Here is a 26,453-nt window from a genome sequence, read left to right as displayed (position 1 = left end):
AACGCTCAACGTTGGAGCAAGAGGCACTTGCAGCCTGGGTACAAGGTACCTGCGGCAAGAGTTGTCTGCTAGTATCTATTGGTGAGCCCAACTTAAGAGTTCAGTATGGGGCTTATGACGACAGCGTTGCCGCATGGGGCGCAGCAGAGCGCGTTGAGCGTCTGCTGTAGTACATGACAACACGAAAGTTAATGGTGCACCCAGGCCCATACTCAAGGGGGTGCATGGGAGCCATACCACCCCTCGAAGATTACAAGAATCTTTGCTAATACGTATCATTTAATTTATAAATATATTATTTTCTAAACATAGAATTATACTGGTAAATGAGTATAAAAGGAAATTTTAAAATATCTCTAATTTGCGGAATACAGTTTACTTTATGCATAGCGCGGGGGCAATGCACCCCCCCCCCGACCCCATAATCGCCACCACTGTAAGCAATAAAAGTAAAACAAGAATGCAAGATAAATATAGTAATGGAATATTAATTGATTTTGTTAATAGAAAGCAGAACTTAAACGTAATGAAAGCATTTCAACTACATTTTGCAATCTGGTATTTTAACCAGTTAGTTTGCTACTTTTCAACATTTTAAATATTTGAAATATATAAAAGTAACAAATTAATTCCTTTATGCATAATGTTTAGTAATTTACTTATGTATGTAACATAATAAATACTGTATGTATATTATAATTAAGGTTCGGAAGTTGAGGAAAAATCTTTTTTTTTTCCTAGTGTCCAAAGACGAGGCCCAACATAATATATGTTCATTTTGGGTCATTGTAGGCCACAAAAAGGCAGGTTTTATTTGTCCTTTTTTGTCTTTTTCGGCGTTTTATGGCTTACTGGTACTTTTTTAGCCTTTTTTATTTTAGATATTAACGGCTTTTTTTTGCAACTTCACGTTCTTTCGACTACGTTTTTACTGCCCATTCTCAATTCGAATCATCATCAGTTCATCACCTCTTAAACATCCTTTCTGTAGTAAAGAAATTAAAAAAGAGAGAAATAAATATATTTGAACCATCCCTGAAACGAGATAAAAACATTTTTGGACGACTGAAGCAGGTACGGCACAAGATCCTTTAACCGTATCGTGTGTGGAAGGTCGCGCTGTAAGTGGCAACTTTCTCTTGATTTGAAGCTTTCAGCACGGTGTATACGACCAGACAGCACGCGCCTGCAAAGATCTCAATGTGCCGCGCAGAGGATGAGGATGGGGAGGTTAAAACTGGAGTTATTAATTAATTTGGATCACATTTTTACGTCCTTTTTCCGTTTTTAGGTCCTTTTTTGATATTTTTAGGTCTTTTTTTGGTAATTTATAGGTCCTAACTTCCGAGCCCTAATTATAATAAACCAATAAACCAAATTTAAAAAATGTCTTCCACATTTTTTCAATTACCCCCTCCCCCACATGGGCGTCGCCAGAAATTTGAATAATAGAAATAATAACAATAATTGTACAATAATTATTAAAATTTCATAATAATAAAACAATTTTATTCCATAATAATACTAATAATAATAATTATTATATTTTTGTTATATCCTTGAGGGGGCTTACTCAATACAGCAAATGAGTGAATATCCAGCACAAGTTTCTTTTTGTTTTTTTTACGTTTCACACAGTGTGTACTGAAATGCACAATTATTATACTTCGTCATTAAACTTTAGATACCTTCAAGAGAAAAGCTTTAAAAGTTAGATGGAAATTTTAGTCATAAAGTTTTTGTTGTTTGACTTTAAAATTAATTTTTTGGAATTTTGAAAAGTGTGGAACCAGTTATTCTTTTTAAAAACTTAGCCTGGTGATGGATTGTAACCTCAATTGCGAACGTAATGCGCTACAAAACTGGAGATCCTAGGTTTGAACTCCTGTCAAGGGGGGTTTATTTTCGACTTTATCGGACGGGGAATTTAAAAACTGGAAAGGGAATTTTGGGACAATCATAACGGAATATTCAGTCTATATTCCTTCCTGTTTCACTCAACTTTCAGAATTCCAAATGTATGAACATTCTAGCTCGATCGTTTCAACATTGTCTCCTTGTATTTTTGTGATGCTTCGAAAAAAAAAATGAAAATTTGTTACAGATTTTGGTTTCTGAACTTCCATTAATCCAACATGTCAGAAGTTTCGGGGGGGGTTGAACCCTAGAAACCCCCCCTCTAAATACGGCCATGATACAAGAGCGCAAATTCGACGACACATCAGTAAAACAAAGAAACCTCCCTTTAATAAAAAGGAGAAAATAATAGGGAATAGCAAAATAATAATAATGATGTATGTACTTACAATGCTACTAAATTCTTATTCCAAAGGCGCAACGCCGTCCATTGGGTCACCACTGCCTGAGGAATCGTCACTGGCGGTCATCTCTTCATCCGAAGAATCCTCGTTTAGTTGTATAATTATGGGTTCGATGTCATCCTGAAGTTCATCTGCATCCCACATTTCACTTTCAATTCTTCTTACATGCTCCACACACTTTTTCCACAGTTCACTTCTCACTTCATCGAAACCTTCACAAATCAGTCGCTCCATGTCTTTTATTTTAAATGTGCTGTTTCTTGAGCTCACGTAGTGTTTGACCTGGGCCCAAATAAGTTCTATAGGGTTCAACTCGCAGTGATAGGGGGGTAACCGAAGAATTGTGTGGCCAAGATCTTTTGCCATTTCGTCTATTTTGTACATATCGTACTTGCACCGGTGATATCGTACTTGCACCGGTGAATATTTATGATGTCCATCAGATCTCTTTCAAGCATCTCATCTTCATAAGTGATGTTGTGCGTCTGCAGCCATTTTCGCATGTCATCCTTCCTCCATGATTTGGTGGGCAGCTGTTCTTTCTTACGGCTGTGGTACGATGTATTGTCCAGAACGATGACGAACCGTGGTGGGAGATTTGGAAATATCTGGTCCCGAATATACTTTTCGTATGTCTCGCCGTCCATTTAATCATGTTCGTCGGCGGTGTTTTTCCGGCACACAAAAACGAGTTTCGCATTTGGAACAAAACCGTGTTCATTACCGGCATGCACCAAAGCAAATCTCGCCCCCCGACCTTTAGGTGCTTTCAAACCACTGGAAAGGCCGCAAAGAAAGGCTTGTTGTGGAGTGTTTATTGTCTTGTCCCTCCACTCTTTTTGCACAGTTGCACCAGCATTAACCCACGACTCGTCCGTGTATACAATGTACCTGCACAATGTGCCCTAAATTTTCTAATTTGACGCAGATATTTGTGACGCATAGACACAACATCTTCCCTTTCAATGAGCATTGCTTTGCTTCCCCTTTTTTCATACACAAAATCAAGTTCTTTCAAAAAACGATGAAATGTTGTTCTCTTAAAATTTGGCAACGAAGGGTCAGCATTTACTGATCGCAGCACAGATTGAAGGGTTGGAGGATGATTTTTGAAAAAGAACTCGTGGACTTTCCGCCGCACAGCGCTTCGAACAAAGTCGTTGTATTTTACATACCTGCTGTTATTTGGCGTGTTTCTCCTCTGTCTCCTTTTGTTTGGTGTTGTAAGAATTCCTTGAACCGCTTCGCTGCGAATTTTGTAAACAGTTTTACATGAAATTCCAGTCGCTTCAGCGGTTTCACTCACAATCCAACTAACACTTTTGCCAGAATTTTTCTGCTTTAAATAATCAAAAATATTTACTACAATTTGTCTCTCTTTACTTTTAAGACACTGGCCACTTTTTCGCTTAATAACACTTCCACTTTCCATTTTGCTGTTGTACGTACAATAATAATAGAGCTAATAATGAACTCCTTGAACGACTACCCAAAACGATAAAGCGCGCACACAATAAAACTCTTGATCCCAAGGGACAAAAGGACGGAAGTCTATTGAGGAACTTTTGCCTGGACATTCCCCCCCCCCCTTTCCCTCTTCCCAACAGGCCAACACGTGTTTGCAGCAAGTGGCAACATTCGGAGGGCTGTTATTTTTAGCTCCCCAAATCACGTAAACACAAGTAAAGAATACGTCTTTATTCGATGGTCTGACTTGTAAAAGAAGGTGTAGAATTTCAAAACCTTACAATCCCTCTGCTTATTGCATATTTATTTTTTACTCTTCGAATGTTAAGCATTTTCCTTTCTGACAGAAACACTGTTATTTGGGGGTGGTGGCAACAAAAGTAAAAGCCCATAAGGGCCCATACTTAACTCTTAACATGGGCTCCACTATAGATGGCGGGGTCACCAATGTCTAGTGGGTGTCGGCGCCACCAGTTACCCTCCACGTTTTGCCCCTGCACTGCACCGCATAAAAGCCCAGCACTATGGCCTATTCATGCTGAAGTCATGTCTACAAGAGGAAGTAAAGTGTACTTGCCCACTTGACACCCAATCGCCGGTACTGCTGTAAGATATGACTTATGATTAAAGTAGGGATGTGCGGGATCCCGAAAAGTCGAGACCGAGATCAGTAAAAAAATATCCGATCCCAACTTTTCGGGATCCCGAGCAGTCGGGAAATACGAATGGTCATTTTTAAAAGTCGTTAATTCTCGACGTTTTCTGAATTGTAAATGTCTGGAACTTATCGAATATTTTTAGTTTTTGTACTAGGAATGCAAAAACAATAGTGAAAATGACTTGTAGAATTCAAGATTTCCAGAGCTTCGGGAAATTTTGAACATTTCCCGCCCCGAATGTCAGGATTAAATAAAAATTCCTATATAAATAGAATAGCCAGAAATATCTCTTATTTTTTTGCGAATGGAATAACAGTAGCAGCAAGTTATTGGCAGCTAATATATATCCCGACCCAAAAAATTCTGTCTCGAACACCCCTAGATTAAAGTCATCAATGTTATGGGGGATATTCACCGGATGTTTCCATTTCTGTGCTTCCTTGGTGCGGGCGGGTACTTTACTTCCGGTTTTCAATAGAATAACATGGAGTTCAAAGGTGTAAAGGCAGTGTCTTAAGAAAAGGCGACAATCATTGTGTGGCTTGTGGTTGCAACACAAGGTTGGGAACAAATGTTTTTTTCCCCCTCAGGTATCTATACATAGTTTTCGGACAGATCCGATACGGAAAAATCAGTGAACTCAGGCAATAAAGCGAAAAGATTGGAGACACACACCAAGGAATAGGCTCTACATATAGTCGACACTACATCACCGGAGTAATTCAAATTAAAATATTTTACGTGTTTCGAAAATCATAATCGTCTAACGCACATGTGTTGACTATATTTAAAAAATGAAGCTGTTTATAATCATCCTGAATTCCAAAAAATATAATTTAATGTAATCAGTGTAAACTTTATTAGTAAAATAAAGTATTTTCTTGAACGACACTTGCAAAAGTTAGTAATAAAATACAATAACTGTGCATTTCAGTATTGTAACTGTTGTGCTGGATATGGACTCGAATAGCATTAATAAATAAATAATAATAATAAATTTCGAATGAAATTGTTTATTTCATTAGTTTAGTAATTATTTATTGCATAACATTTATAACAGTTGTAATTATTATTATTATTTCTACTATTCCACTTTCATTACTGGCCTTTACTCACTACAAACAAATTCTGACGACGCTCTCTCTAAGCCATATCATGATAAAAATTATGTAAAATTATAGGGGCTGTGTTTGATTACACAATATCGAAAATTATACATTTTACTGTTCTAAAATTGAAGTATTTCAATGTTTATAATTTACGTAAGCTTTATTTCAACCTGCGGAAGTCTTAACACGAAACGGTTGGTAGAAGATCAACATTGTCTCGGAAAATACTACTATTTTTCCGTAAATTTTCATCCAAAGGATCCGGGAAATTGCCAATCTTTTCTATGTACCTTTGTTACTCTATGGGGGTTATTCCTGAGTAAACAAAAAATAATCGATCAGACAATTCGATTATAGATGGCGGGAAAGAACTTCCGGTTTGGGCAATTTTCCAATGGGTGCGTTCCGAAAGTCTTAACGAAACGAGCGCATTCAACGAAAATAACTGGGCTCGTAAGTCTGGTGAAACCAGTTATTTTACGGACTTATGGGACACTCTAGACGAAAGCGCAGGCGCAGCGTTTTGTTTAGAGAAAGTTTCCGCATGGCGTCAGCGGAAGGAATGTCCTTACAGCAAAAATAAACTCTATTATGGGCACTGTTAGTCATTTTAATCACATTCTAAGAACGGTCAAGGCATACTCGTCTTGTGCATGTTGCTTGATATCGCTATCTGTTAAAATTATAATACATTTTCCGAACTAGTACAGTTTGAATCCATCAGCACGCGCTTTGTCTGTAAGGAGCAGACGATTTTCACAGAACAAACCAGCCTCCTGGCCCGTGTGTTTGGTGAATCTCGTTCTTGCACGAAACGCACGGAATGCGACTTTTGGGACAGCATAATGAAACTCACGAAACGCACGGAAGCACTTATGGAACGCCCAGTTACCATACATAACTCATTTAACGCGTTGAACTCGTGCGACTTTCGGAACGGGCCCATTGTAAACAAGTTGAATGCAGATCGTCACCTAGCTTATTTTCTTAGAAAAGATCGGATAGAAAATGGATCACTTGAAAACACTGCTTACAGAGAGCGTCGTAGATGGTAAAGACCAGTAATAAAAGTAGAATAGTAGAGATAATAATAATAATAATTACAACTGTCATAAATACAATAAATAATTACTAAACTAATGAAATAAATTTATTCGAAATTTATTACTATAATTTATCTATTAATGCTATTCAAGTGAATATCCAGCACAACGGTTACAATACTGAAATGCACAGATATTGTATTTTATTATTAACTTTTTCAAGTGTCGTTCAAGAAAATACTTTATTTTACTAATAAAGTTTACATTAATTACATTAAATTATAAAATTATAATTTTTGGAGTTCTGGATGATTGTAAACAGTTTCAATTTTTAAATATAGTCAACACATATGATTTTCGAAACACGTAAAATATTATAATTTGAATTACTCCGGTGATAGTGTCGACTATAGAGCCTTTTCCTTGGTATGTGTGTTCAGTCTTTTCGCTTTACTGCCTGGTTTAACTGATTTTTCCGAATCGGATCTGTCTGGAAACTATGCATAGATACCCGAGAAAGAATATTTGTTCCCAACCTTGTGTTGTAACCAAAAGCCACACAATGATTGTCGCCTTTTCTTAAGACACTGCCTTTACACCTTTGAACTCCATGTAAAGCCTGAATCACACGGAACTGGATATCCAGTAGGAATGTTCTAGTTGACGCTGGACTGACTACCCATTTCGCTAGATTTCGGCTCACACGATACTTATTACACCGTACTTGTCGATAGACTTTTCTTCCCATAATGGCGCCCGCGTGAGATATAAACAGCGTATCACTTCACACTTTTAAAATACGATAACTGTTCAACCGAGAGGAATATTGCTTCGTATTAAATGGTTTTAGATAGAGAAGAATGGCGCTGATAAAATATACACTTTACAACGTTTACTGTCCACGTATGGAAGAATATTTTAGCTATTTCAATTGTAAACACCGTGCACTCACGATAGACGGTGTAACTCGACGTGCCTTTCGTGTTGTATGTATTATACATTATAATTGGAACAGATAACCAAAATGATCCATGAAATTCTTTGGTGTAAAACTGTTAAGTACTATGTGTTATACGATTTTTGGAAGCATTTAGGTAGCAATTATGCTTTCGTCTATAGTCGGCTTAAATTTAGACGTGGACGGGCAATTTGAAGAATGTTGTAGGAGAATTACTGCTTTGTGCTTTTATTAAAAAAGGAAAAGTATGAACTAGAGATAGGCTCGAAAAAAAATATGGTAATCAATCCGTACCGAACAAGCTTTTTAAATTCATACATGAGATTCGTAGCATTCATTCACAAAAAAAATCAAACATTTATTAAAGGATTTTCATTTTCAGCTAATCATATTTGTCACATACACATCTCATCGCATTGCATAAGTACCTAAATATGAATGAACTGAACACGAATGCACTGCGCTAGGGGTGTTCGCGACAAATTTTTTTGAGTCGAGATGGGAATTTTTTTAAATCCCGACATTCGGGACGGGAAAAATTCGCAATTTTGACAAGTCGGGAAATTTTCGGGACAGGAAATGTTCGAAATTTCCCGAAGCTCTGGAAATCTCGAATTCCATATGCGATTTTCACCTTAAATGATTGTTTTTGCATTTCAGGTACAAAACCTAACAATTTCCGATAAGTTCCAGTCCCGAAAGTACCGAAAACGTGGAGAATTCACGACTTTTTAAAATGACCATTCGGTATTTCCCGACTGCTCGGGATTCCGAAAAGTTGGGATCGAAACGGAACATTTTTTCCCGATCCTGTTCCCGACTTTTCGGGATCCCGCACACCCCTACACATCATGTCATCTCTTTACCTTTTTTTTGGCCGAGTCTGCTGCCACGCACGTGTCAGCAGTAAGAATAAGCGTCAAATTTGCTCCTGCCACGTAATTCGTCTGCTATAAGTATTTTAGAAATCTTAAGAACAGATGAAGACAAGAAAAATGCAAGTTTATTATTAGTGGTATTGAATGTACAGGTAATTAGAACCTTTTTCTTTAGAAAGCATTTAGCGATATCATTTTAATGCTAACGGAACGTAATCTAACTACGAGAGCATTTAGATTTATAATTAGAAGAATGCTAAAGGACCTAATCTTAAAACATTTATGTGAAAGTAATCGCTACAACTTCACAGTATGTGTTACAGACGTAATTGCATACATAGCATGATGAAATCACGATAAAACAAAGACCGAGTTTGCTGCCACGTGCATCTTTTTTGAGATTCCAGCAGAAATAGAACGTGGCAGCAGACACTACTTTTTTTTTTTTTATCGAGAAACACTCGGAAACCACACACAAAAAACGTTCCTTTGCAAACTCACATATTATTTTCACATGGCCAAGCTTTGCTCTGATTGGCTGTTCCACAGAATCCAGTCGAGGAAAGCTATTGGCAATTAGAACATGTCCTATTCCTCCAAACCAGTCAGGTAGTCAGCCAGGCGGCCATGATTTCTTCCTAGAAAGTCTGTTCATCGCCAACTAGGGCATTCCTACTAGATATCCAGTTCCGTGTGATAGGGGCTTTATTCTATTGAAAACCGGAAGTAAAGTTCCCGCCCGCGCCAAGAAGCACAGAAATGTAAACATCCGGTGAATAGCCCCCATATCACTAAAAAAATTCAAGTGATCCATTTTGTAGCCCATCTTTTATAAGAAAATAAGCTCGGTGACGATCTGTATTTCCCTTGTTTACATTGGAAAATTGCCCAAACTGGAAGCATCTGGAAGTTCTTTCCCTGCCATCTATAATCGAATTGCCTGATCGATTATTTTTTGTTTTATCACAGGATCAGGAATAACCCCCATAAATACGGTACATAACATTGTTCTTAATTAATGTAAAATACACCTTTGTTAACTTTTCTGGCCCTTCAGTCAAGTTTGAGGTGCAGTGTGAAAATGAAAAGCAAGGAATCGCAAGATGAAAGTCCATGAATATCAGCTTTTACTGAGCGCACCTTGCCCCAACGTTGAGCGTTTCTGGATGCGCCCATCGTCGCTCCTTCATCGCCGCCCTTCACCCAACTCTTCTTTCCTACTTACCGGCCTTTTATTTACGAATCAAGCGATCGCGCAACGAAAATGTCTTAAGACGAGATTGGAAGTGAAATCTGAAATGAAAAATCCCAGCGTTCGGACGAGAAATGTTCATTCCTGTTAAATTCTGCCAAATTGTTTTCCCGTTGATGTGGTTATAATTTTCATGAGGCTACCGGCAACACTGGAGTACAAGCGCGGCTGCATACAAGATACCACACAAAAGATGTAAATTTGATGCTGTGATTTAGATAGAGTATTTTGTTTTGATTCATTATTTGTATGTTTGTGCATGTCTGTGTCATTTTTAAAGCACCGAATTAAGTTTACGTTGATAAGTGAATTGTATTTTATTTACGTGCATTTCTTGACAAGGTTACTAATTATCGTGTAACCCCAAAATTCAGAGCTAGCAATCGTAAGTTTGGCTTCATTTGAAATGTTTGACGGTAACGGTTTAAATTTTTACCATATACTCTTTTCCATAAAAACAAAGGTAAATATTATATTGAACAACATAGAAAATCAAAGTCGCACATAAAATGTTCATTGGTTTCTGAGACACGTAAGTTGGATAGTTTCTTCAAGTGTATTGGTGGATACAGTAAGTCAATATGGTTTAGAAACGAAGGTTTTTGGATTTGTAGCAGATAATGCACCATTAAATTTTGATAGCATAAACAAGACATCAGGAAATAAAAATGTGCACAGAGAGTTAGAGTGCAGAATAGAAAAAAAATATTTTGCCTATTGGTTGTGGGGCTCATATTCTACATAATGCAATTTCTGTACCTTGTGCGAAAATAACACCCATATATGTTCAGAACTTGGTTTTCAAAATATACAATCATTTTAGTATTTTTACTGAGAGAACAGAAAATTTGAAAAGAAGCTTTGAATTTTTTGGGTGCCATTATGAGGGTTTTTATACCACTCAAAGATAACATTCCTCCCTTTACTTTAATTATACGTCATTATGAAGCGATAAAGGCCTATTTTTTGAGTGAGGAAAATGCCCCAATTGCAATAGTAATTTTTTTTCAAGATTATACAAAAGAACTATGGCTATTTTTTGTGCATGCACAGCTACTCCTGTTTAATGATACTATTTTAAAAATTGAAAGAGGTGATATAACAGTAATTGAAGTTTCGGTACTTGTTTACTATCCTTCGGACACATTTATTTATTTTTACAGAAGAACCTACTTGGTACTAGTTTACTATCCTTCGGACACATTTATTTATTTTTACAGAAGAAATTACTTACCGTAATAATAGGTTCCTGTAGCATTGTCGAACATCGGGAAAGTGTTTTGTGTGATGTGGGAATGTTTCATAGCTGAAATTCATGTTGTTCGTTGAAAATTAATTCTCCGATGGAGAATAGCTAGCCCCACGAACCATTGGCACGTGGATAGGTTAGTTCTGTTAGGTTAGGAAACATAGTTAAAATTTGGTGTCGTGTTAGTATCAGGATCTAGAAATTGGAAATAATTGCGAACCATTGGCGCTAGCCCCACGAACCATTCTCGCGTGGTTAGGTTAGTTCTGTTAGGTTAGGAAACATAGTTCAAATTTCATCAAAACAACGTTGATACACCTTCAGGAATGTTCCGCGAAGCAGATACGTAAGTACGAATGTCAAAAATTGACAAAACGAAAAAATTAGAGGTGTCCGAAGGATAGTAAATTTTTACCAGCACTCCTTTCGTTCAATTTAGCATATACGGACAACATCAGTTTTTCTCGATGACGTGCGGAAAACAAATGGCAGCAGCAGCAATAGCACGTCGGAAATAGGTTTTCGTAGAAAACCAGATGCATTCGCATTAAAATGGATCAAAACTACATTCCCGAACATGAACAACGCTACAGAAAATGATTTGCGTAAGTACTTTCTCCTGTAAATTTGAAGAAATCCGTCTCCGGTATAGTAAAGTGTTACCCAATTAGGTTTTATTGTGAAGTGGTAAAATACTTAGAAACATGGTAACTTAGTTTTTTGAAGATGTCAAGACACTGAGGTAATTACTCCTTTACTCAAGAATTTCCTATGAACAATTTCAAGAGTCATTTTCTTATATCCATCAACAAGCAAAACATAATTCAAATTCATTGGAATTTAATGATAATGATATTTTTGACACTTACTGTGCAATTTCAAAACCCGTTAAAAAACATCTTGAAGATTGGGGGGAAAAGAAAATTATATTTTTGACACTTACTGTGCAATTTCAAAACCCGTTGAAAAACATCTTGAAGATTGGGGGGAAAGAAAGAAACAATGATGCGTAAGTGGAGGTTAGTGTACAAAGATTTAGTACAGGCCGGGTCAAATTTAAAAGTAATGTGTCTCTTATAAAATTCTTGTTTACTCTACTCTGCCTGGTACAAATGTTGATTGTGTAAATTTCTTCATTGTTATTAAAACGTATTGATGAGAGGAAAAAAAGTACACTCCTGGTTTTAACACTCGAACAAGTAATGAAATTAAAGTGAAATTCAATGTGGACATGACCAAAATAAAGGATGATTTATACATACTCAAGAAAGCAAAATCATCCCAGAAGTATGAATGATGATGCCCGTTGGTGAGTAAGTATTTGTAATTAGCTAATTGCATTAGACTCATAAGTAATTTGAATCTGTAAGAGTGTAGGTCTATTTTATAGGGGCTATAATAGAAGCAATAACAAATAGCCACCCTTATTTTTGTTTTCTTTTTATGTTTTGTGCATGCGCACCTTTAGCCTATAGACAATACTCTTTTTGGTCAACAAATATCTGGTCACCCTACCTTACGCAAGCATGTGCGCTTCCCATGGACAAGGTATTCTCTGTTGACGAGTGACAGTAAGTATCGTATACTAGTGGGAATTAAATCGGAACCTTAGTGTATTTAGGTAACGGTTCCGATTGTTTTATGATTTTTTTTCAAATTCTCCTAGCGCACAAGATTAATTATCGTAGAATTTTGGAAATCATTGTCAGACGAAAATTGAACCTTCCATAAAAAGTTATTTGGTAAATGTCTGTTAAATCGGAGACACATTTCTTCATTTTTACAGAAGAAACTACTTACGGAAATGAGTTTCTGTAGTATTTTGAAAGTTCTTGGAGGTTTTTTCTCACCGTAAGCACTTTTGATATAATAATCTTTCATTTTGTGCAAAGCGGCAACATTATGCCCTTGTTTCCATTATGTACCTGCAGATGTTGCGAGTGTCGAAAGTCATGTGGTCTCGCCAGTGTTTCCAAACGTGCCTTTTTTTACCATAATTTTATTTATTTTCTTTTTTAACTATGCTAACCTAAGCTTGCCGGAAATGGTTCGTGGGGCTAACGTGAAGGGTTTTTGGGACTATTGTGAATGGTTTTTGGGGCTATCCGTGAATAGTTCGTGGGGGCTATCGGGAATGGTTTTTGAAGCTATCCGTCAATGGTTTGTGGAGCTATTGAGAATGGTTTTTGGGGCTATTGGGAATGGTTTTTGGTGCTATCCGTCAATGGTTTGTGATGACATAATGAACACAAAAGTAGGTATTTTTCGGTTAAGAAGGTTGGAACACTACATACCCCACTCCAAATCGACAAAACACAAGCATGACGTGCGATGATCCACAGCTGTGCGTGCCATATTGTATGTTCCGCAATGGAAGAAAGGACCCAAAAGAATTACTCGTAATGTGAAAAATCGAAGTTCTTTTCGCAGTGGCGTCTCGTGGCCTCAAATTTGGCCGGGGCTTATTTTTTAAAGAATTTAAAATATAATGACAAATTACATGAATTACAAAAAGATGGGTATTTATCTTCTTCTAAACTACAAAACTGGACTTATTTTTTTAAAGAATTTAAAAAATAATGACAATTCACATGATTACAAAAGAAACAGGTATTGTTGTGAAACATACCTTTCTACGAACATTGACTCCTGTTCTTCTGCTCAGCAAATTTTGTTATTACTTTTTCGTTGAAACCCTCTATGTTTGAAATGTATTCTATCTCTATTGTAAGTAAGTGCCAAGGCATTTGGTCTGTCTTGTCCCATTGCATTTCTTAAGCAGGTTTTAATACGCTTCAGTGTGCTGAAACATCGTTCAGATTCAGCTGTTGCCACTGGAGTTATTAAAACTATGTTTGTCATTTTTACTCTTTCTGAAAATTTACCCTCTAAATAATTTTAAATAAAAAATGAATGCAATATACTGATAGAGTTTATGTTGTTCAACTCTTCACTACAATAAAGAACACGAAGTTCCCTCTTTAGTTTTCCCTCTTCTATGAAGGGATAATATATCTGGGAAGATGCCTCTGTTTAAAGATTGTTCTCTTTCATTATGTCCTCGTAGAGCAAGTTCATGTCGACCACAGAATTTTAAGCAATCGATAATTCTATTTAATATATGGCTATTTTTTTGGACAAATTCATTGTGTCTTGTAATTGACAGCCTATGTCCTTCATCAATTTGTGTTCGAACATCAACCCTGTCAAACTCACTCAAACATAGCGAATGAAAGCCACCAAACCACTACAGAACATCACGCGAGATCGAACGCGACGCAACAGAGCTAGCCCCGAATCAGCACTCAAATCCATTGCACTCTTCCCTCCTCTCTCTGCTAGCATGTGACCTTCACTGTAGCGTAGGTGGGTGTAGGCCACGCCTTCCCTTGCGACGTGCCCCGGAAAACGATAATTGACATCAATGCCGCTAGGAGCTCTGTCGTATCCATTGCAACAGACGATGAATTTACGTGGGTAAAAATCGCCTTTTAAAAGACTGTGTGATAGTTATGCGTTATGGTGATTGATAATTACGTGAATACGTCCGTTTTTCTTTAGGGGCTAACCCCCGGAAGCCCCAAGGGACGAGACGCCACTGTGTTTTTGTGTAAAAAGCATAATGGCACCTTCAGCTATGTTCTGCAATACACATTTGGTAAGTACAAACCATTTAAATCTGAAAATATTTGATAGAAATGTGTCACCGATATAACAGACAATTACCTGTTATTTATCTTCAAATAATAAAATTAATGATTACCTTACGCAAGCATGTGCGCTTCCCATGGACAAGGTATTCTCTGTTGACAAGAGATTTTCACAGAAAACAACAAGCATTCGCATTAAAATGGATCAAAACTACATTCACAAACTTCCACAACACTAAAGAAAATTATTTGCGTAAGTACTTTTTCCTGTAAAAAGTAAGAAATCCGTCACCCCTATAGTAAAGTGTTACACTTTTTTTTAAATTCTCTTAATTTGGTAAGAATATAGCAACTAAATTGTAAAATTATATTCAAAGGTGAAATTAATGAATTTTTCATGTAAAAATTTTGCCTATTCATTATTTCAGAATGAAATATAACAAGCGGTGTTATTTTTGCGATATTTACTGACGTTTTCTTATTTTGCAAGACAGGCAAGAAGTCATAATTTGAAACTTACCTTCAACAGCACACAATGGAATACATCCAAAATGAACAGAAAGCACCAGTCTTTGAATTTCGGTGCAGAAAGTGCAAGAGATCATTGGGAAACAGCTTTAATATGATCAATAAAGTTGATGAAGTTTGCGCCATTGCTTTTAATGGTAGGTGATTTTTCATATACCTTTTAATATATTTTATGTTGTATTTACAAGCTGAATTTGTCTGAGATATTACCATACTTAGTAATTTAATGGTAAATGATTGGAAATTTTGTTGTAGTAATGTGTATGTACATAATATGTAAATACATAGGAATTAACACACAAAATTATATTCGAATCAAATAGTTCCAAATATATTTACTATCCAAAGGTGTTGATGGAGGCTCAGAAGTCATTGTGATTGGAAGACAAGATTGGTAAAAGTCACATGTTTTGGTTTTAACCAATCATTTAGTCAGTGGCAGAGATCCTTCATACATGTTTGTTTTTGCAGTCTGAGGCATAAGCTTTGGTCTCCAGCTACTACTCAAGTGCAGGTTCAAGTATCCGGGGGGGGGGGGGGGGGGAAGCGTAACAACTTTTCTCCTGATATTTCGTCCTGAATATGAGACTGCTGCCCACCCACCATCTTGAGGAAATTGAGGAGCTACAAATGATAAGTGTTACCTAGTCATAGAAACCTGCAACAATGACTGGGAATTAGTTGTGCTGACCACACGTCACCCTATAAGTACTTGATGGCTGTGGTGCAGGTCAGGCTGCCAGTCTGTAGATAATAGGCACTGGCCCTCAAGCACTCTCTCCTTTGGTGCGAGTGGTCCTGGGCTCAATTCCTGGTGCGAGCCTTTAAAATTTCGGTGTTTACCTAGAGTCGTGAGAATAATTGCAAAGCTACTTGAAAAGAAAAATTAGCAGGCTGCAGTCACGGAAGCCAGGGAAACAGCGGCGATGGGATCCGACGTGTTGACTACGCATCACCCAACGAAGAGCCACTCTGGCAAGCCCTGGCTCTTCGAGGACTGTTGCATCACGGAGTTTAGTTTTGATTTAGTATGTTCATGGTAATCTTTTTGTTTTAAAAAGCAATTGCAACCATTGATTTTGTAGTCATTTCTTCTCTATCCAATTGTCATTGAAACAGAGTATTCAATGCTCAACAAAGTCATCAACAATTAAAATGTGTGGAGCAACGTGCTTATTGGAATTATTGAAAGATCAGAAATTTCACATTCAACCGAAAGTGTCTATATTATTTATTTATTTATTGAACTCAACAGGTACATACCTAATTACAAAGCTCGGAAACACTCACCAGACAGTGGAAGAAATGCGAATTTTCGCAGAAACTAGTGCTGCATCTTCAGAGTTAGGAGAAAAGATGGATCCGGACGCTAACACTGAAGATGTAGCACAAGAGTCTGCGCAAATCTGAATTTCTTCCACTGTCTGGTGAGTGTTTCCTTTCTATGCTGCTGGACAAAAAAAAAACAAAAAAAAACGGACACTTGCATTTTTAGTGATAACACATAAATTCAGATTCGAAGACTAACTAAATGTTGCAGAAATTATTGTAAATGAGAAAACGTGAATATATTCAACAGAAAACAAATTAAAATTTATTATTAATAAGTTAAATTAGAACAAAAAAGAAAGTTACAGAAAACTACCAAAAAAAAATGAAATCTTAGCAATTTTTTTTTATATTGTTAACTGGTACTGGTGGGGTATGTAAGCTGTCTAGTAGTGGGTGTTACCTCCTCGAGCATCAATTACAGCTTGTAACCACTATGGCATACTTCGAATAAGGTTGGCAATTACTTCTTGGTCCAATTGCTCCCATTCTTCTTGAATAGCACATCTTAGCTCTTCAGTTGTTTCTGGAACTATTGTGTGGTTTCTGATATGTCGTTTCAGTTGATCCCAGACGTGCTCTATTGGATTTAGGTCCGGACTTTGTGGTGGCCATTCTAATCGCGTAATCCCAACTTCGTCCAGGTACTCCGTGACAATATTCGCAATGTGAGGATGCACATTGTCATGCATAAGAACAAAATCTAGGCCTATGGATGGTGAATATGGTACTACATGATCTGCCAAACATTCTGTAATATACCTGCAAGCTGTCATGGCCCCATTCTCTACAAGAACCAACTGTACGTCCTTGTAAAGAGATACCTCCCCAGACCATGACACCACCGCCTCCAAAGGGTGTTATTTCAATGAAACAACATTGTGCATAATGCTCATTAGGTCTTCTATACACATGTTCACGCCCGTCTGATGAACATAGGTTGAATTTTGACTCATCGGAGAATAAAACCTTTTCCCACTGCTCCACATTCCAACGTAAGTGTAGTGTAGCAAATTCCAGTCTTCGCTTCCAGTGATGTGCTAACAACCTGGGACCTGTAGCCAGCCTCCGTGAAGAAACCACAGCTCTATGAACATTTCTCAAACGATGTGCCACAATTATTTTCCTGTAGTTTACAGTTATTACAAGCATAAGAAAACAGTTTTTCGTTGTGACGTTTCAGGAGAACACACGCTCCCTTCATCAGACATTTATTTTCATTTTGACTAAAGATACAGTTATAACAATGGTTAGCAACTTTTTAAACAAAAAGATGTGCCACAATATTTGAAGTCGTTCGACGGTTTCTTAAGAAGTTGATACGCATGTGACGATCTTCCCATGCTGTTGTGCATCATTTCCGACCTGATCCCGGTCTTCTACCATAGGAACCAGTTGCATCATACCATCTGAGAGCTTCGTGTACTTCGTGCTATATTTAGCACCCTAGCAATATAGTGCACACTACGACCATCATCACGAAGAGCTATTGCTTTTACTACCTCTTCACGTCTCGTTTTCAAGCTAGCAAACTTACAAAAAACTTGTAAGAAAAACACCAGCAATGACAATGTCAATAATATCTGTTACTATGGTTACTATGAACCAAAATTCATGGCTCTCTAGACATTAAGCAAAATAACATCAACAGGAATTGAAAATCAATAAGGTAAAACAAAATTGCATGAAATTGATTTTGAGCCTACTATTTGTTCCAAATAAGTAAATACGAGTAAATAAATAAATAAATAATAAATGGAAAAGGTATGGAAAATGTTCAATAATGAATATTCAATTTTTCAATACTTAACTGAGAGCATAATTCTTAAGTAATTGCAATTCAGATATCAAATATTAAGGTGTCCGTTTTTTTTGTCCAGCAGTGTATATATATAGACACACACACACACACTTTATCACACCATTTCATTACGAAATTAGGTGTTTAAACTTAAGCCATTGTGTTAATAGCTAGTGGTTTACTGAGGTCTCTTAGGTTCATAGGAAATATGTCAGTGGTCTGACTGTTTGTAACTGGTGCACATTCTCCACAATGGAGATTTCTTTTCAATTTCCGATCTAGCCTTCATTATAAGAAAAACTTCATTCTTGAGTCTAGTGTTCGACGGCAGGATGCAAAAATTTATCTGGCAGAGTAGATGCTCAGCATCTACTTGTGATTTAACATGTTCCACAAGAATACTATTTCATGTAACATTCCTCTCTGACACAACTTTGTAAACCGACATTCACATATTAGGTTATCGTAGTGTTCAAATTTGGGGTAAAATTTCTGAAATCTCTATTTTAAAAATGGAAGAAATGTTGATGGCACTCTTTCAATTATTTCACTGAATTCCATATAAGAAATGCATATTCTAGTTTTGGTCTTGTCATACAAAACTTGTAGTGTGTGTATACTCTTAAAATCTCTTCCCATTCTAAGAATAAACTCAAGGTTCTTGAACGCTTCACTAATTATTTGTTCTACATGTTTATTAAAAGTAAGATTTGAATTAAAAATAACCCCCTAAATCCTTGACTGTGAAATTTCTTGGTGGAGTATGGTTGCATATTTGATACTGAAATTCAATTGGGTATTTCTTTCGAGTATATATTACATAATGGCATTTATTGATATTTAGTGTTAAATCATTGTTTATTGTCCACGCTTCTAACTTTGTAATATCATTTTGAAGTTGAACACTGTCATCTTGTTTGCTTATTTTCCTGTAAAATTTCAGCTCATCTGCAAACAGCAATTTGTGTGAATTTTCAAATGAATCTGGCAAGTCGTTAATAAGTAATGTGAAAAGAAGTGGCCCAACGTTAAACCCCTGAGGTACTCCAGAGGTGACTCTTATCTCGGAGGATGTGTGACCTTTTTTACGTCACGTACTGCTTACGGTTCTGCAAATAGGAAGCGAACAGTTGACATTGGTTCAGAAATATTGAAGCATGCTAATTTACTTAATAGGACACCGTGGTTAACACAGTCGAACGCTTTGCAAAAGTTGGTATATATTGTGTCAACCTGACCTTCTTCGTCCAAGGTTGAACTTATAAAATTGGTAATATCGGAGAGATTGGTCGAGGTACAAAGTTATGCTGAAACGATGATATTACAGGTTTTATGTGGGTAAATATGTAACTGTGCATGATTTTTTAAAAATATTTTTGGTGGGGCTGATAGTGTATGACAAGATAAAGATCTAAATGATTAGTAGTAGGAAAAGATAAAATTAGTTTTATTTTTCTGAAGAAAGATTGATATAAGAAACTCATAAGGAGCGTGATGTATTTCCTCTGGGTTACACATCTAATTGAAGAGAGAAGAGAAGCAGTGTTGTTATAATTGAACAAAATATATGTATTTTTTTTCGTTTTGATAATCTAAAATGTAATTTAAAGGCACAACACAAAAAATAATGTATTTGGTGGTTGGTTGTCAAATCTAATTTATTTCTACTGCTGTTCAAATACACATATACCTCACACCTTTCAAAAACAAAAAAAAATAACCTTAAAAATTACTTATCATGTTACCGTCAGAAATGGAATATGCATGTATGTACTTATTCCTCAGCAGCAGCTAATTGATCCAGGGAAAGAAAGAAGAATAAATACCATGCATTCATTAATGTGTATGTATAGAAATTGTAAGTAATTTAAATGAACTTATGATCATCTTTGTTTGATAGCAGATGGGATATTCAGTGCATGTGGTCTTAATACACCACAAACATTTTCTTCTTCCACTTCACGCGAGCAGTAAATACATTCTTAAGTATAATATATTTAATTCATGCACAAAGATTGTTGTCAGATGATGCTGTATGTAATATTATCCAGCTGTACCGACTTAGGCTGGAACCACATGCACTTCCATTGACACGGCAATCTCACAAGATTTATGCAGGCAAACAAAGACTTAAGTTTTTCTTGACTTGCTCTAGATGTTTTCAAACTGACTTTAATTGTTGGACGATCTTACTTCTGCAAGATATTTGTCGCTTCTGTCTGCCAAGAGTGGTGAAGATACTACCAGCCTTGTGACAGAGTGGTTAGCATGGCATTTGATGATGCCAGCAGTTGTAGGTTTGAATGCTGAGGAAGGCTTGGATTGGTGTTTGTCTGATCAATTTCTTCAGTTATTCTTATCGCCATGATTTACCTAGAGATGTAGAACAGTGCAAAATAACAACAATAGTAATACAATAAGACACCCAACTTGATTGGGTTTATTTCACACATGTTTTAAGTTTTATTTGTGTTCAGTTTTGTTTTCAATAGTGTTTAAATGAGCCTGAATCACATTAAATTGCATGTAATAATAAAGCTGAGTTTTCGTTTTTTAAGTCTGCTGTATGCACAGATCGGCTAACTGGGATTGGACCTATAGTTTTTAAGTTGGATTGGAACCACTATGTGCCTCCACTGGGTATCAAACCAGGACCCCTTGATTGTAGGATAAAAAAAACCAAGAACATGGTAAAATAAGAAGAAAATTATGATGTTTCAATGGAGGGAGGATAAAGAAGGTGTTTGTGTGCAGGAAACACACACAGAACCCATAATTGATGCTGGAAGCTTAAAATCACAACTATGTTCACTTTTCCAAACCAATGTCAGATTTTTATTCTAATTTTATCGTGTACTGTTTTTTTTAAATAATTTATTCTTGCTTTTGGAAAGCAAGAGCTTATTGACCCTTAAATGCCCAGCTGAGACGTGTATCTGGAAGTGTATCATAAGTAATTTGTTTCTGGCTAATTGGAGAAGGGAGATGAGTTCTAGATTTGATGCATACTCTTTGTGTGTGGAGTTTCAATTCTGCAGCCTGCAATGGAAAAGTGACCTGTTTCTGTGTGCAGATAAATGCAGCGAGTGTCCTATTCAAAAGAGTTATTGAAATGGGTATGAGGAGGGTCATGTTTTGGCTATTAATGTAGAGCTCTCAGCAGTGTAGCATGTTTTCTAGGTCACTGATTTGGTTTCTATGTCCACAGGCTTATAGCCTAATCTGTACTAAACAAACCTAGGTATGAGTTGCATGAATTGTTATTTCTTTTCGTGATTTAAATTCTATTTCGAATTTTTTTCTCAAAATATGTGTTGCGCATTAGTTTAGAAAACATCTTTTCCCTGAAAGTATCAACAATATCTTATTTTTAACAATGAGACTGGAGAGTGGACCACATACCTAGGTATAAAACTGCTTACAACCCCCACGTTGTGGCATTGCCTCCATGGAGGATGACTGCATTCGAAATTTTGTAAAATAAGATATTTTTTAAAAAAATACTTCTTCTGTTTTGTAGAGGAAAATAGGTTCCTATGACCATTGAGCAAAATGAGGCATGATTTGTAACTATCATGTGTAGTTTCTCAGATTTAAGTTTCAAAATTGAACCTGTACTGAATCTCGAACTTCTTGCTACACTTCCTGGAAAAATAGAGTGCTCTTTTATTAATATCCTATGTGTCCTTTGTTTTAATTGTAGGTACTACAAACACAAAACTTAGTTCAGAAATAGAAATTTCTCGTGATGCATTTGACTCTGGTAGCACTTTCTACAAGGTAAGATGTGCATGTGGTACGGACCTGGGCCGCTATTATATGGCAACCACAAGGAATTTGAGCAGGGTCTGTGACTCGTACGTTCTCTTTGGAGATAAGATACGTGGGTAAGTTTTCCTCTTCAGTTCCGTTAAGTATCTCCATGTTAATTATGTGTAAAAGTGAAATAAATTATGATTAACTAGGGCTTAACCAATTGCCATTGATATCAGTACTGAATATTAAAAATTGTAACAAAACTTGTTCAAAAAAATGTATTAATATTAGTGAATGAGTATTTCACTTGGAGTATCAGTTTACCAAAGTTTTGCTTCAAAATATTAAAGAACCACAACAGAATATTAAAATTCATGTTATGTAATCACAAAATCTAGATTTATTGATATGCCGATATGAAATTTTGACCAAAAAAGTACCGATATAAAGTTCCAAATTATCCTTGAAGAATCAGAATGATTCATTGACCTCCTTAAGAAATGTGTGTTTCCAGGTGACTGCAGTGTAATTTTGCTCCACTGAAGAACAGTCTGAACACTCACACACCTACATGACCTATAATACGACTCACATGGGGTAATTTTTTACCATTTATTTTCACTATTTGTCAATATGATTAAGCTTTATTGAAAAATTTACACCAACTACTTATTTAGACACATTCATTTTCTGACATGATATCATCGTGATCACTTTCTGCTCTTTGTATTGAGTTATTAGAGTCGTTCTTCCTCTGATGAAGATGTATCTCTGCCAACAATTTCATTGTCTGAAGCTTCAACACAGCCTCAATTTCTTGATCTATCAGTCTTCTTCCTCTCTTCATTTTAATATTCACCAATGCAAGAATAAAGGGAAACTACAATTGCTGGTAGCAGACAGGTGCATGCTGAGTAAAAACTTTCCATACTTAACAACAATGCCATCAAACAACTGTTACTGTTGAATTAGTTGTTGGAGGGAGATGAATAAAAGGAAGACATATGCAAGATGAGTCCATTTGAAAGTAGGTGAGTTCTTAAGCACTTAACCTTTTGCCGCCCAAGGCCTTTTTCACATGTAAGCCTCTCTGTCCCGAGCCGATTTTGAGCAAAATGCAGAGTTTCAATTAAATGAGTGTAGATCGGAGGCTAATTTCCCTAGAGAGATGACTGATATACCGTTGTACGCGGAATGATCCAGAGATTCAGACTATATGAATTTTTTGCAAATTTGGCGTATATGTGGCGGGGGGGAGGGGGCTAACTCAAAATTTCAAAATTTCGGGGAAAAAAATTTGTTCCCCCACCCTCCCCTCAAGCAAAAAGTACATGACAGTGTCGACATGCACATGGAAATGATCGCTAACATGTAAGGAACACAAAAATATTTGCATTATTATCATATGACCAATGTAACTTGAGTTATACCCCCAAAAGGAATTGTCGGCACGCCACTGATTCAAGCTTCAAAATGCAGCGGTACCTTGAAATGACTTTAGCTCAGAGACTATTTGCCCTGGAGATATGAACGATATACCGTTGTACGCAGAATGAATCACAGATTCAGACGATATATAATTTATGCACATTCGGCGTATATCTGGAGGGGGAAAGGGGGTAAATCCTCTGAAAATACTTTTTTTTAAAAAAATGGGGTTTCTCCCCCCCGCCCCCCCGAAAAAAAGGATATGAAAAGTTCAAAATGCACATAGAAATTATCGCTGACATGTAAGGAACACAAAAATATTTGCATTATTATCATATGACCAATGTAACTTGAGTTGTAACCCCAAAAGGAATGGTCTCAAGCTTCAAAATGCAGAGTTACATTGAAATGACTTTAGCTCAGAAACTAAATGCCCTAGAGATATGAAAGATATACCGTTGTACGCAGAATGAATCACAGATTCAGACGATATATAATTTATGCACATTCGGCGTACATATGGAGGGGTAAGGGGGGAAATCCCCTCAAAAATACTTTTCTTTAAAAAAATGGTGTTTCCCCCCGCCCCCCGAAAAAAAATGTCAAAATGCAAAATTTATGCAAATTTGGCGTATATATGGAGGGGGAAGGGAGAAAACCCCCAAAAGTTATTTTAAAAAATTGTCACCACCCAAAAAATGTCCTTGCACTTGGGTACAAAACGACACATATGCACAACATTCACAGACGAAAAGCTAGAACATAGTGAAAAATGAGCGCCAATTGTTGCAGCTGCTTGAAATTCTATTTTTAGACAATGCTGGGTAACCCCTGTTGCCACTTGTGGACACTTGTGCTAAAAAAAACAGAGGTTTCCTTCAGCGCGCTTCGAAATTCCATTCTCACAACGCAGATTCAACAACCAGTCTTCCCCCTCCCCCACCCCCTGCTTGCGCCCTCACGGAAAACTTTCATTTTGACATCGGATACTGATAAACAAGCTTCCTTCGAATGCAGTTAGCAGGAGGGAGTGAAAAGCATTGCTTTAGAACAACAAAGCCGGTCTTCCTTTGTCGGCAAAAATTTGATGTTGAAAAGAGCCGCAAAAGAGAAGTACCTTTCCCCCTCCATTTTCATGAAGATAAAAAAATGCAAAAAACCATTTCTGTTAAATACATGTGTTAGTAACAATATAAAAAAATAAAATCGAAATTCTAGCCAAAAATAGAAAAGTTATAACGTAAAAACTACGACCTTGACACAGCGTCTCGATCGAGATGCTTTGGACAGTAAGGGTTACATTTGGGTATCTCGTTCGAGACGCTTGGGCAGCAAAAGGTTAAAACAATTGCGCGCCATGCAGAACCTGAGAGAGCAGCCCAAGACTGAATCTCGCTCTGTAGTAAATAAAAAAACTTTTCAATTCAATTCAATTCCGGGGGGGATACCCCTCATGCGCTTCTGTAAGAGTTACCAATATTTATTTTTCATTCATTCATTATCAAGTTCAGAGTAGAAAGAGCCTGAAGAATATTTTGGAACCATTAAAAAACCTGGAACAGTCATTTATATTCCTTGTTTTTCGGTATTTGCCATTATTAGAAAATGAATACCCACCAACTTCTTCAGTTATTGACTTTTAAATTTGTGATATTCTGAATAAAAATATTTTTATATTTTGTGATAACTCTAATTATATACAGTGGAACCCCAGTTTTATGTTCCCAGATATTCCACATTAAAATCCAGTCTTTGTTTTCCCAATAGAACAAACTCATAAAATTTTCCTTAGGATTAACGCAGTTAACCTACAAAGCTGAAAAAATATGCTTCGACATTTTGGCGGAGGCGCGGGTATCACATCCTATTGTTGGCGTAAAAAGTTTAGTCGAAGTTTGTTTTACGTTCATTTTGTGCTCTAGCAAAATATTTATTCAGCGGCGTAATACTGTGTTTTGTTTTTAAGGACAATTACTGGTTATGTTGATAAGAACATCTATACGAAGAGACCCAGTGTGGGTAATTTAGATTCAGTCACAAAGAAGCTGGATGATTTGGTGAAGGTTGTGATGACTATGAAATTGGATTTTGTGAAATTGCAAAGCGAATGCAGTTCTGCGAATGATAGTGTAGATGTGGATTATGCGTACATGACTTGAATCTGAAATAGACAGAAAAGATTGGCAAGTTATGTGAAGTGTGAAATATTTTAAATGCAGACTTTCATTCATGTTGTAAGTTTTATTTCTGATTGTGTTCTTTTGCTGTTTTCTCCTGGTTATAAATGTTACTCACTACTATGTAAATACTCATTTATGTAATTTCCAAATATCAGTTTTTCAACATTTTCGTTCCTTCTTGAAAAAAGTATGTTAATTCTGCAAATTTTTGTGATTGATATTTTTGTATTATATACAGTATTCTTGGTATCTGAGAGTAAATTTTATTCATAATAATGTGCAATTCCTTTGTTTTTAAACTTTAATAACACTACAATGTAGTAAGCAAATAATGTTTCTTCTTTTATTTTCTTTATAAGGTATAATACAGTTGACTATTATAATGTAAGATTGTTATGTGAAGCAGTAATGATAATAAGTGCAAATAATGACGAAACTTAATAAAGTTTATGTTTCATGTACATATTTGTTCATTAAAGTCTGTAACAGCTGTGAAAAGTTGATATTAACAGGGAAACCTACCAATTCGCAAGCAATGTATAACAATAGTGCTGTAAGAAGGTGAGTGGGTTCTACCAGGCTAGTCTAGGTGGCTAAACTTGAGTCTTAGACTTACCAAACTCTTGCATCTTTAGATATAGTCATCCCTTTGTTGTCCGTTAAGTCACAAGTTTCAGAAAACTGAAGGCGATTACACCCTGGCCATATAGTTGAAAATCTCTGTACACCAACTGCTGTATTGCACGTATCAGCTTGCTCAGAGTGGTTATCACAGTTCATTACAATACCAAGAGTCCTGGGTTCGAATCTTGGCATGGGTGCAGTGGCATTTTCTGAAAATTTGA

General features: G+C 36.5%; 1 protein-coding gene across 5 annotated transcripts; it reads left to right on the top strand.

The window, feature by feature from the left end:
• Positions 1-9,858: 9,858 nt before the first annotated feature.
• LOC145982990 (protein Mis18-alpha-like) lies at positions 9,859-26,031 on the top strand. Of its 5 annotated transcripts, none has more exons than XM_083116274.1 (4): positions 9,859-9,882; positions 15,081-15,251; positions 21,948-22,131; positions 25,395-26,031. In XM_083116274.1, exons 2-4 carry the CDS (start codon positions 15,122-15,124, stop codon positions 25,585-25,587), a joined length of 507 nt encoding a protein of 168 aa, XP_082972400.1. In that variant the 5' UTR covers positions 9,859-9,882; positions 15,081-15,121; the 3' UTR covers positions 25,588-26,031. The 5 variants fall into 5 exon arrangements, with proteins under 5 accessions (XP_082972400.1, XP_082972399.1, XP_082972397.1 ...); XM_083116273.1 differs by having other exon boundaries at positions 9,867-10,072; XM_083116271.1 differs by having other exon boundaries at positions 9,867-10,072; positions 15,077-15,251.
• Positions 26,032-26,453: the final 422 nt, after the last annotated feature.

The sequence above is a fragment of the Lepisma saccharinum genome, unplaced genomic scaffold (assembly GCF_977018435.1).
Source record: "Lepisma saccharinum unplaced genomic scaffold, izLepSacc3.1 HAP1_SCAFFOLD_524, whole genome shotgun sequence".
Lineage (NCBI taxonomy): Eukaryota > Metazoa > Arthropoda > Insecta > Zygentoma > Lepismatidae > Lepisma > Lepisma saccharinum.
Note: the sequence above shows the minus strand (reverse complement) of the source record. Positions and strands in the feature narration are given on the sequence as shown.